An 11,702-nucleotide genomic window follows, 5' to 3' on the forward strand; every position below is an offset into this window, starting at 1 on the left:
AACTTGAGCGTCGGAGGGCCGTCGCCGGGACACCCCCCCCGGCTTGGTTTTTGTTGCAGGTTCGCCGGAGCACTCGAGGATCCAGCAAGAAGCGCCACACCCCCAGCTTCCGTTGACTCTTGGTTCGGACAGGATCAACTACAAAGTTTCGGAATGTAGTATACCTCGTGGAGAGCCCTCTGGTCGCCGTTCTTGCATACGAACACAACCGTCCCCTTGCCCATGATCTCAATGGTTGATCCATCGCCAAACCTCACCTCCCGGTGATGGTTTCATCTAGTTCTTGAAACCAGTCATGTGGTTGCTGACACCGTTGTCAAGGTACCAGACGTCTTTATCTTCTTTCTTAATGTCTCGGTACATCTTCGGTAGCAACCTCTCTTCACTGAGCAGAATGGTATCCTGCCGCTCATGCCTAGCGTCAGACTCCTCGTGGGACACAGTCATCATCAGTGTTGGTTCTTCATCGGTGGCGCAAGTGAGGTGAGCCTCATCATCACGCCGCTTGTTGTAGCATTCGGACGCATAATGCCTCATTTTCTCACAATTGAAACACTTTATATGTCTCTTGTCACGAGTGCCTCTGCCGTTGCCGCTAGTGCCTCCTGCACTGTCTTGGCTCGGCGTACCACGACCATGACTGCGCCATTTGCCACGATTAGGGCTGCTGGATCCACGCCCCTTTCCTCCTGACGAAGTGTCCACGTTGCTCCCCTTCTGTCGCATTTGCCATTCAGCATGAGTAAGTAGGAGCTCTCCTTCAGTGTCATTGGTGTTGTCGTGTAATCGTAATGTTCGTTCCTCGTATGCCTTCAGTCGCCCAATAGTCTCCTCAAATGGTATCGTCTCAAGATCGTGAAACTGCTCAATACCGGCAACAATAGGGATGAATTTATCAGGGACAGAATCGAGTAACTTCTTTACCAAAGATGAATCTTCAACCGTGGCACCAAGGGCGGAGAACTTGTTGCTCATAGCACTGAGTTTGCCAGCAAACTCATCAATCGTGTCGGTCTCCGTCATCCGGAGGGCGTCAAACTCGCTCTTCAACGTTTGTATGCGTGCCTTCTTCACTCGATCACTTCCAAGGTACCTCGTCTTGAGGCTGTCCCAGACTTCCTTCGCCGTCTTCTTTTTTGTGATCTGGAGAAGTATGTCTTCGGGGACACACTGCAAGATGTATGCACGTGCCTTTTTATCCTTCTTTGCATCCACCTGGGCTCCTTCCATTGGCTCCACCGCCTCCCAGACTCCCTGAGCATCAAGGATCGCCTCTGTCTTTATTGCCCACACAGTATAATTGTGAGGGCTTAGCATCGGATAGGGAAATGACACTCCGCCGTTCTCCTTCACAGCAACTTGTGGGATGCCAGACATTTTTGTGGAATCGTAGATTCTTGGGTGTTCTATACTGACAAGGCTCTGATACCAAATGTTGGCCTAGAATCAATAAATAGGATATCACACCCAAAGCACACAACACACAAGAAGAAACAAGAAGAATAGGACAAATTGGAACTTCACTTATGAAAGGAAACCTTACAATAAGATGCCTTCTACATGCCTCTACGACCCTTTATATAGCATCATAAATGATAAGAGTACGAACCACGAGATCCATAAAAATAGATAGACCGAGTAATAACCAATTATCTAGATAATTAAAACATAATAAAAATAAAAAAACTAATGACGTGGAGGGATTATTTTCTCACAAATACGTAGTGAAAAAAAGTAATAAAAAATAAGCGTTAACACAAGTAATTTTATTTAATTCGGAATCTTCAACGATTCCTATTCTAAGGTCAGTATTCGTTGAGTGTTTTTGTGGGACAATCACTATAATATCGACAAGATTATAAACAGTTAAGTATAATGTAGGAATAATAAAAGAATACCGGCAATAAAAGGAAAGAAACTTAGTTGCTAGTTTTCGGAATAGTCTTTCCGTGTTATAGCAAGAATGAAAGTTGGATCGGATTATCTTCTAAGGCTCTAGTCGAAGTCCTTTTTATAGGCCCTATCCGAGCACTTGGACACTCCCCTGGACGCCTCAGGATTTGTTGACTTATCCTCTTCTGGACGCTTGGACCACCCTCGACGTCTGGAGTACTGACATGGCTGCACCTCGGTGAAACTTTATTTCCGAAACCTTATCCTTCTCTAGGTGTGGACCCGTCCGAGTGTTCGAACTGTGGCGTATCTTGACTAATCATCATGCACCATCTAAGCTCCGTTGGTCGCCCTGTTCGGCCCCATCCTAGGTGTCTAGACCAACTCTGGGTGCTCGGACCCTCAGACACTTGGACACTCTTTTTCAAGTCTTCTGATTTCCTGCATCACAAGGTTTGCACAACAAGAAGAGTAGTAATATTTGACAGTTTTCGGACTATCCAATCGTGATTGTGAGTTTTGTTGAAATTATAGGTCGGATTGATGTCTACTATTCCATCAATAAGGAACATGTTCTTACTGGATCGTTGCTTATATTTACTTATCAATTATAGACTTTCTTGATATCCTATCAAGATTTCTTACTAGTTGTTAGGCCCACAGTCTCAACTAAAATTCAGCCAGTTGTTAGATTTCTCAAATTCAGCTTGACTTTCTATTATATATCAGATCACTTTCTCGATCTATTTAAATTTTATTTTAGTTATCAAGTTCTCAAATTTAATTAAATTTTAACTTAGTATCTTTACATCCGTTGATTCTTATACACTTACTAGTTTTTATTTATTTTAAATATCCTTTATTGGAACGGTGTCGTTGCACTCAGTGGCTGAATTACATGAGGCTAAGGGGGCTTTAGCCCCAATGAGTCTGTCGGATGGTGGTTCCTGACTGCGGGATTACTTTTGCAGGCCAGTCTTTTTCTTCGACAGCCTCGTAGATGAAGTGATTTTTTTAAAGCTATGAAAGATTCATGATTTTTATTATTTTTTTTTAATACACTTCGTTCCACTACAGGGTATTTAAAAAAACTAGTCTTTTTACCAAGCTAGATCTTCACATGATTTTCCTCCTATATTTTTTCCATTCTTCTCCCTCTACGTCCCTTCTCTCTCTTCCCCATTTCAAACAAATCCTAAAACAATCCAACCTCAAAATATATGTGGTAATTTATCAAAAGACACACTCAAATTTATGAACGGACTAAAAAAAATATATACTATATTTTGATATTTATCACATAATGTACTTAATTTTCCACTCTTTCTTTCTTTCTGTTTTACCCTTCAATCATTTGTCTCTTCTTTTTCTTTTTTCTCATGCATGTAATTTTTTTCTCTTTCCTTTTTAAAATGCAAGCATCCTCTCTTCTCTTTCCTCCCCTCTCCTCTCTTTCCTCTCTCTTTAGGATACATGCATGTGAGCATAATATGGACCATCTATGATTCCATATCAGACCCATGAGGTTCGGATTTAATGTATTTCTTTCGATAATATTTTAGTATATTTGGAGAAATCAAAATCTGTGATGGATGACACCATTGAACTCCTTGTAGCCTCATAAATCCACAGGATTTGAAATGAGTCCAATTTGAGATTTCTAAGTCCATCAGTAGATTTTGACCAAAACTCACTGATGGACATAGAGATCTCATATTGGACTCGTTTCAGTTTATGTGGATTTTTGAGGTTGCAAGGGGTCTAACGGTACCGTCCATTGCATATTTTGGTTACTTCGAAGGTGTTAAAATATTATCAAAGAATCAGCTAAAACAGTCCAACGTGGGCCTGAGATGAACTATGGGCCCGATATGATTCATATCAGGCTCACATTGGGCCTGATATAAGTTCATATCAGGTCCAACGTGAGATTTCGGTCAATTTCGTTCGAAATCTATTAATTGACCTAGAGAGCTTCGATTGCACTCATTTCAGATCTTGTAGATTCCCGAGGTGGCAAGAAGTCCAAATATATCCTCCATTATTTATTTCGGCTTCTCTGGAGATGGAATTTTATATCAGACCCAGTATCAAATTTCAGTCGATTTTTCAAATAATATTTTTACACATCCGGAGAAACCGAAATAAATAATTGATAGCATATTTGAACTCCTTACAACCTAAGAAATTCATAGGACCTGAAATGAATGCAATCAAAATTCTCTAGGTCAATTAGTGAATTTCAATCAAAATCCACTGATTGACCTAGAGAGCTCCGATTGCACCCATTTTAGGTCCTGTCGTTTTCTGAGGTTGCAATGAGTTCAAATATGTTATCTATTATTTATTTCGACTTCTGTGGATGTATTAAATATTATTGAAAGGATCGGCTAATATATCACACATGTTGGGCCTGATATAAAATTCCACCGTCGGAGAAGCTGAAATAAACAATGGAGGGCATATTTGGACTCCTTACAATCTCAAGAATCCATAGGACTTGAAATGGGTATAATCGGAGCTCTCTAGGTCGATTAATGGATTTCGACCGAAATCAGCCGAAATCATATCAGGCTCAACGTGGAATTTTGGCTGATTTTGGTCGAAATCCATTAATCGACCTAGAGAGCTCCGATTGCACCTATTTCAGGTCCTGTGGATTCTTGAGATTGTAAGGAGTCCAAATATATCCTCCATTGTTTATTTCGGCTTCTCTGGAGGTGGGATTTTATATCATCCCAATGTATGTGAGATATCAGCTGACTCTTTCAATAATATTTTAATACATCCAGATAAGTTGAAATAAATAATAGATAATATATTTGAACTCATTGAAATCTCAGAAATCTACAGGATCTGAAATCGGTACCATCAGAGCTCTCTAGGTCAATTAGTGGATTTTGACCAAAATCCACTAATTGACCTAAAGAAATCCGATTACATCCATTCCAGGTCCTGTGAATTTATTAGGTTGTAAAGAGTTTAAATATGTTATCCATTGTTTATTTCAACTTTTCCAGATGTGTTAAAATATTATTTGAAAAATCGGTTGAAATTCGACATTGGGCCTGGTATAAAATTCCACCTCCGGAGAAGCCGAAATAAATAATGGAGGACATATTTGGACTCTTTGCAACCCGAGGAATCCACAAGACTTGGGATGAATATAATCAGAGTTCTCTAAGTCGATTAATGAACTCATATCAGATCCAACATGGGATTTGGGTTGATTTCGATCGAAATCCATTAATCAACCTAGAGAGCTCCGATTGTACCCATTTCAGGTCCTGTGGATTCCTGAGGTTGCAAGGAGTCCAAATATGCCATCTATTGTTTATTTCGGCTTCTCCAGAGGTGGGATTTTATATCAGCCCAATATATGTGAGATATCAGCCGACTCTTTTAATAATATTTTAATACCTCCAGATAAGTTGAAATCAATAATAGATAACATATTTGAACTCATTGAAATCTCATAAATCCATATGACCTGAAATCGGTGCAATCGGAGCTATCTAGGTTAATCAGTAGATTTTGACCAAAATCCACTGATTGACTTAAAGAACTTCGATTGCATCCATTTCAAGTCCTGTGATTTTATTAGGTTGTAAAGAGTTTAAATATGTTATTCATTGTTTATTTCAAATCTCTAGATGTGTTAAAATGTTATCTCAAAAATCGAATGAAATTAGACATTGAGCATGATATAAAATTCAATTCCGGAAAAGTCGAAAGAAATAAATAATGGAGGACATATTTGAACTCCTTACAACCTCAGGAATCCACAGGACCTGAAATGGGTACAATCGGAGCTCTCTAGGTCAATTAATAGATTTTGAGTAAAATTGGTCGAAATCTCACGTTGGGCCTAATATGAACCAAATCAGGCCCATAGTTCATATTAGGCTCACGTTGGATTGTTATAGCTGATTCTTTCGATAATATTTTAACACTTTCAAAGTAGTCGAAATATGCAATGGACGATACTATTGAACTCCTTGTAGCATCAGAAATTCACAGAAACTGAAACAAGTTCAATCTGAGGTCTCTATATATATTAGTGAGTTTTGGTCAAAATCCATTGATGGACTTAGAGACCTCAAATTGGACTCATTTCAGATTCTGTAGATTTCTAAGACTGCAAGGAGTCCAATGGTGTCATCCATTACAAATTTTTATTTCTTCGAATGTGCTAAAATGTTATCGAAAGAAATACATTAAACCCTAACCCCGTGGACATGATATGAAATCATATCAGACCCATATTATGCTTACATGCATACATTCTAAAGAGAGAGGAAAGAGAAGAGAGGATGCGTGCATTATAGAGAGGAAAGAGAAAAAAAAATTACATGCATGACAAAAAAAGAAAGAGAAGAGACAAATAATTGAGGAATAGAACCAGAACAGTAGAAAATTATATGTATCATTTGATAAATATTAAAATATAATGCACCTTTTGATCCATTCATCAATCTAAATGTACGTTTTGATAAATTGCCACATATATATATATGATATATACTTTTTTTTTTTCTAGTTCCGTCTTAATTCGTACCTTATTTGATAAGTGCCTGGAACAAGCATTTGGTGGAATAAGAGCAATAATTTCATATGATTAAGTATTATAATCTCATGTAAATTAATAATCTGAGATGGCGTACTTATTTCATCAGAATTCAGCTTAAAAAAGAAAAAACTAAACGTACCATTGAGTTCGTATGGGTTAGTGGACGCATTGCTTCCACGAACATTCTCATCTCATCATCTTGGAGAACATATGGAAGTTTCTCTGGTCTCGTTCTAAGGTTGATGCATCATCAATGCTCATCATAAAGGGTTACTTAACTTGTGAAAGAGAGCTATTGTTTGGCATAAAAACTACAAGATCAAAGTCAAGTCCACATTGCAAACTAATAATACTATTAATGGAAGCCAGTTCTCTTCCTAATTGAATGGATGCCAGCACCTCGACTCTCATTATGAGCTGCAAGTCTTTACCGATTAGCTAAAACCCCTACACTTAATAAATAGCAAAGGCTAAAGGATAGTACTGTACAAGATAATTAGCGGAACTAAGGTCTTCATCATAATCACAATCTGATTACAGGAAAGGAGTCCTAAGAACTCGCCAGTAACCACAGCACCGCACTGCTAAGACCTACAAGTAGTCATGAACTGAATCAGCAGCAAGAAAATTTTCAAGGCTAGCTCAAAAACTTAATCATAGAGAAATTCGATCATTCTTCTAACTAGCATAGAAACAGATCAAGTTAATTCAGTGAGTTGCGCCAGGTGAGCTTGGCATTGGCTTCTCTCAAACTTCTCGCTCTCCTATAATCAATTTCTGCATCTGAGAATGACTGTCCTGGATGTGCTCGCTTGCCAGGTTCCAGATCAGCTGATGACCTTGAACTAATTTCCTCCCCACCAACTGAGTCAATATTACCATGAACTGAAGGAGAGGTATTTTCACAAACACAGTTTGGTTTAGAACCTGGATAGCACGACAGACAAATGCTTGTGATATATTATCAGGAAGAAAATCATAATAATGAAAATGATAATAATGTGCTAATTACAGAATAGATCGGATTAAGACATTCTTATGAATGGAATCAAGCATGGATTTCTTATAAGAAAAATAATGCTCTTCAAAGCAATTCATTTTACCTGCATGTATGTTATCCTGATCAGAACTGTCATCCACTCCAACCTCAAGCTGAGCAGTGACTAGCTTTGTGCTCATTGGATCAAGTGAATTGGATAACCTTTTCCCTTTGTCGGCAAACTCATCAGTGTGACATGGATCGATCCCAGTTTTACTATTTGCAAATGGAGATATCGTAAATGATTCATCTACTGCATTTGATATCTCGACATAGTTTTGTGTTGTGATGATTTCATCAGCACTGAATCCAAATGATGCTCTGTATGCTTCAATCTCTTCCACATCTTGCTTGCAAGCTTTACTATGTCTGTTGCCACTGGAGTAGACATCAGCTTCCCTGGATATACTATGCCTTCCTCCACTATGAGGAGCTGATTGCTGTGCCTGATCCAAGTGAAACTGAGCAGATGTTGCAGGATAGAAGAAACTGGAATCTGGACATAGTATAAAATTTCGCGTTGCAGCTGAATTAAGCCCAAAAAGCTTTGATGCCCCATTCCTGGAGCATGGTGAGTCCTGGGCAGATGCAGAAGAATCCCACTGTCTAGGAGTATCCCTCTCTGGAAAAGGAGATGATAGCCCAGTTCTTGGGGTTCCAGAGGCAGGTGATATGAGGCTACTAGAAGGACTTCCAGGATAAAGAGGATAATTTGCCTGGAATTCACTTCCAACACCATAATTAGATGATAAATAAGGCATTCCATTCTCTTTCGCAGCACTTCTAATGTCCAGAGATGATGACAGAAACCGAGCAAAAGGCACATCTGGGGATGACGGAGTTGTAAGGTGAGCGAGTTCAGGTGGAGGGGTCAGTGGTGCAGTGGAAGGTTCAGTTGTAAAGGTAGAGAAAACAGGAGGTGAGACCAATTGGGTTTCATGAGCATATGGCCCAGTTGCAAAAATGGTTGAAGATGGTCCTCCAGGTGAAATTGCTGACATTGACAACAAACAGTTGGGTGATTGGGCTGTCGAAGGGAGTGTTGAGTTTGTGAAAGAAGCTGGAGATGATGGTGGGGCAAGAATAGACAAGTTCAGAATTGTATTTTCACTAGAAATTCCAGCAGATTGAGGGCCATTTACACGACTAGATGATGCATTCCCGTCTGGAGTTCGGGAAGCTGGAGCAATTCGTTTCCCTCTCTTTTGTGACCCAAAACAGGACAGTCCTCCAAAGCAACCTCCCCATCTACTCAGCTGGTGCAAAGAAAAATGTACGAGTTTGATAACATGGTCTTCAATTTGCAACCCAAGTGCACAACAAACTTCAAATAGATCAATTTCAAAAGCATGTGAGACAAATAAAAGTGGAGGTGCCATAATTTAAAATATTTGATGAAGAGAAGATAGTTTGAACCCAATTGGTGTCCCACAAATCATTCAGTAGAATGTGATGTCAAAGCATGATTCAGGAGTTCAGTTACTCAACAAAAAAAAAAGGTAGCATTCAAGGTAGTTTCATTATTAGTGATAAAATGCCCTTAGAAAGTGGAAATTGCTATATGGACTTTCTCTATTACCTCTCAAGTTGTCACAAGAATCAAACTGTTTCATAGTTACTTTGGTCAACCCTATCAGGTGAGAACTGCCTTCAAAATGTAGGTTAATGCGACCACGTACTCTATTGGTGTTGTTAACATTAACCGAGTCAAGGATCATAAGGCTGGTTGGTGCTCCTGTATCCAAATATTAAGTATTGAGCCAACATAAAACTATAAGGATGATAGGCATGCCCATGCCTAGCTATTGATAGCAGATTAGTGCTGGCATCTCCTAGTGCACAATGTCAGGAACAAGAAAACGAATTTCTATTGTTGTTTGTGCTTCACTATGCCATCTGTTTGGCAAAAGCCTGGTGAGAGAGAGACTAGGGCTCATAAGATATGTCAGGTCCTTTGCAAGCTTGATTGATCCCAAATTTTAGCATTGGAGAGGCAATTGGTCAAAAGGCATTTTGAGGACCGAGGTTCTGAATTGCAGTCCAGTTCCTAAATTGATACTTTGTCAGACTAACACTACAATGATATATCATTCACACCTTGTAAGTCTGAGACAAGTGTACAAAAAATGAATACTTAGTTGATACCAATACAATTGATCCAGAACCACATTCACAGCAATATACAACACTAAGGAAAAAGTGAGGCACAATAAATCATTCAAGTTCTTCAGTTAGTATTTATGTCATAATTTTTTTTCCCTTTTCACACATTTCTTTATATAGGAGAATCAACATCTATTTTAGATGACACAAATTTACTGTATAACAAGACCAAAATACTAACAAAAGATTTATTGATTTAAAAAACTTAAAATTAAAAGACATATAATATATGCTTCTCACAGCAACAAATGGCAGCAATTCTATAACCAGAAGATAGATACTTCAATTTCATTATCGGGGGCACTGAGAATTTGTAAACTTAGCTGTAATCAAGTTTAAAAAAAGAAAAAATTATGAAATAGACCGAGAAGAATTGTGAAAGTATGCTAAATAACATTAATGGAATTTCACTCTAAGGCTGCAATCTGAACAGCGGATAAGAGTTAAAGTCAGATGATTAAAGCCAAGTACAGAAGCTCCTTTTGCCTTTATAACAGAATAAGTAAATGCACAAGTTGCTTAGAAAGGAATGTGAGAATGGACATAAGTCTATAACTATAGGTTCATACGTGAAAAGTTGAAATCATATTTATACCGTTATCATGATCCTCAGCATCTAAAGAGAAAACATCATGATAGGAGACAGATAATGATAGCTACGTTGAGCTCATTTACCAGAGCATCTGCAGAAGATCAGTAGTTTCCACCAAAGGAGCGACTCCCGGGACAATTTTCTATCCTAAATCATATAAGATTAAGTGCGGAGAACTTTGAAGATTTCTACAAGTTTAAACGCCTAATATTTTTGGCTTTTATAAATCAAAATGTACAAGAACTCGGCAAAATTTTCTAGATCTCTACTAGTTGAAACCGCAAATATTTTGGCTTCCAATAGATCAAAATATCAAAGATCTCAGCAGTTTGTCTCCGATAGTCAACGATTAACATATCCAAAGTCAGTTTTGCAAAGTCAAAGCTCGGAAATAAAGCTCCACACTAAATTCCTTTTCCCTTTCACCTCGAAGAAAAAAAAATCAACAGAAAGCAGTTGGGGTAGAGATTAGAACAGGCAACATGTCGTATATCAATGCCCTATATGTGTACCCCGAAGAACCCCCAACGCTGCAATTACTCAAATCTAGATCTAAAATCGGTACGGCGCGTCAAAAAGGCCTCCCGAAGTAGAAGTAAAGAACAAGCCAGTGCAAAAAAATTCGACAAAGAAAGAGATGTAAGAGATCAGAGAGGCATAGTCGTACCCTCTCCTGAGGACGGAGCGGCAGCTCCGCAGACCCAATAGCCGTGGCCGCCGCGGCGGTAATCGAGGTCGCGGGGCTTCCGCCAACTGCCCTGCTGCTGGCGCCTCCACCGCCAGCTCCAGCGCCGCCATGGCCATTCGCAGCCATAAATCCGCCGCCACTACTACTGCCGCTACTGCTGCTTCCCCTTCACATTCTCCGTCTCCAGATCGCAGTGGATTTTCTCTGCGGGTAAGCGGATCTCGAGGGTCGAGCTGGGTATGCAACGGAGGGGAGGAGCGACAACAAGAAAGAGGAAAGAAGGGGGATTTGGGAAGAGGGCCGCCTGGCTCTCTGCTCTGCGCTGGGCTGCTTGGGTTTTTCGTTCTGGTCCAAGCCTGAGCGAGAGATGTGCAAATGTGGGTCCGGTGACCGCCTCCTCCGAACTGCTGTTGTGCTGCTGCTCCTGCTGCTAATTTATTGCCACTACCGCGTTCTGCTGTGCTGCTGCCGAGATGAGGGTGCCGAGGGCTGAGTGCTGATGTGGTTTGCCGGTTCCAGCTCTGGTCGGGTCCGGTTACCTTCCCGTTATATTATTACAACTGAAGTGGATTTTAAATTTAATATTTAATTAATTATTAATTGACTCTTAAATTAATTTATATATATTTTTTGAAAAGAAACATTTTACACAGGCTAAACTCGAAAGGTCCCAAATTTAGGCCATCTTCGAATGCTGCTACCCAAATCACACCCTCTGATCTGTAATTGACCCGGTCTTCATGCCGCCATGTATAGC

General features: G+C 39.7%; 2 protein-coding genes across 3 annotated transcripts; both read right to left on the reverse strand.

Moving 5' to 3' along the window:
• Positions 1-276: 276 nt before the first annotated feature.
• LOC122055232 lies at positions 277-1,377 on the reverse strand. The gene has a single exon (XM_042616601.1). The coding sequence runs from the start codon at positions 1,375-1,377 to the stop codon at positions 277-279; it is 1,101 nt and encodes a 366-aa protein (XP_042472535.1).
• A 5,520-nt stretch (positions 1,378-6,897) lies between these two features.
• LOC121967743 (uncharacterized protein At1g76660-like) lies at positions 6,898-11,428 on the reverse strand. 2 transcript variants are annotated; one of them, XM_042518158.1, is made up of 4 exons: positions 10,925-11,428; positions 7,567-8,758; positions 7,147-7,390; positions 6,898-7,054 (listed from the first exon to the last, which is right to left on the reverse strand). In XM_042518158.1, exons 1-3 carry the CDS (start codon positions 11,069-11,071, stop codon positions 7,167-7,169), a joined length of 1,563 nt encoding a protein of 520 aa, XP_042374092.1. In that variant the 5' UTR covers positions 11,072-11,428; the 3' UTR covers positions 6,898-7,054; positions 7,147-7,166. The 2 variants fall into 2 exon arrangements, with proteins under 2 accessions (XP_042374092.1, XP_042374090.1); XM_042518156.1 differs by having other exon boundaries at positions 6,898-7,390.
• Between the last annotated feature and the right edge of the window lie 274 nt (positions 11,429-11,702).

The sequence above is a fragment of the Zingiber officinale genome, chromosome 3B (assembly GCF_018446385.1).
Source record: "Zingiber officinale cultivar Zhangliang chromosome 3B, Zo_v1.1, whole genome shotgun sequence".
Taxonomy (NCBI): domain Eukaryota; kingdom Viridiplantae; phylum Streptophyta; class Magnoliopsida; order Zingiberales; family Zingiberaceae; genus Zingiber; species Zingiber officinale.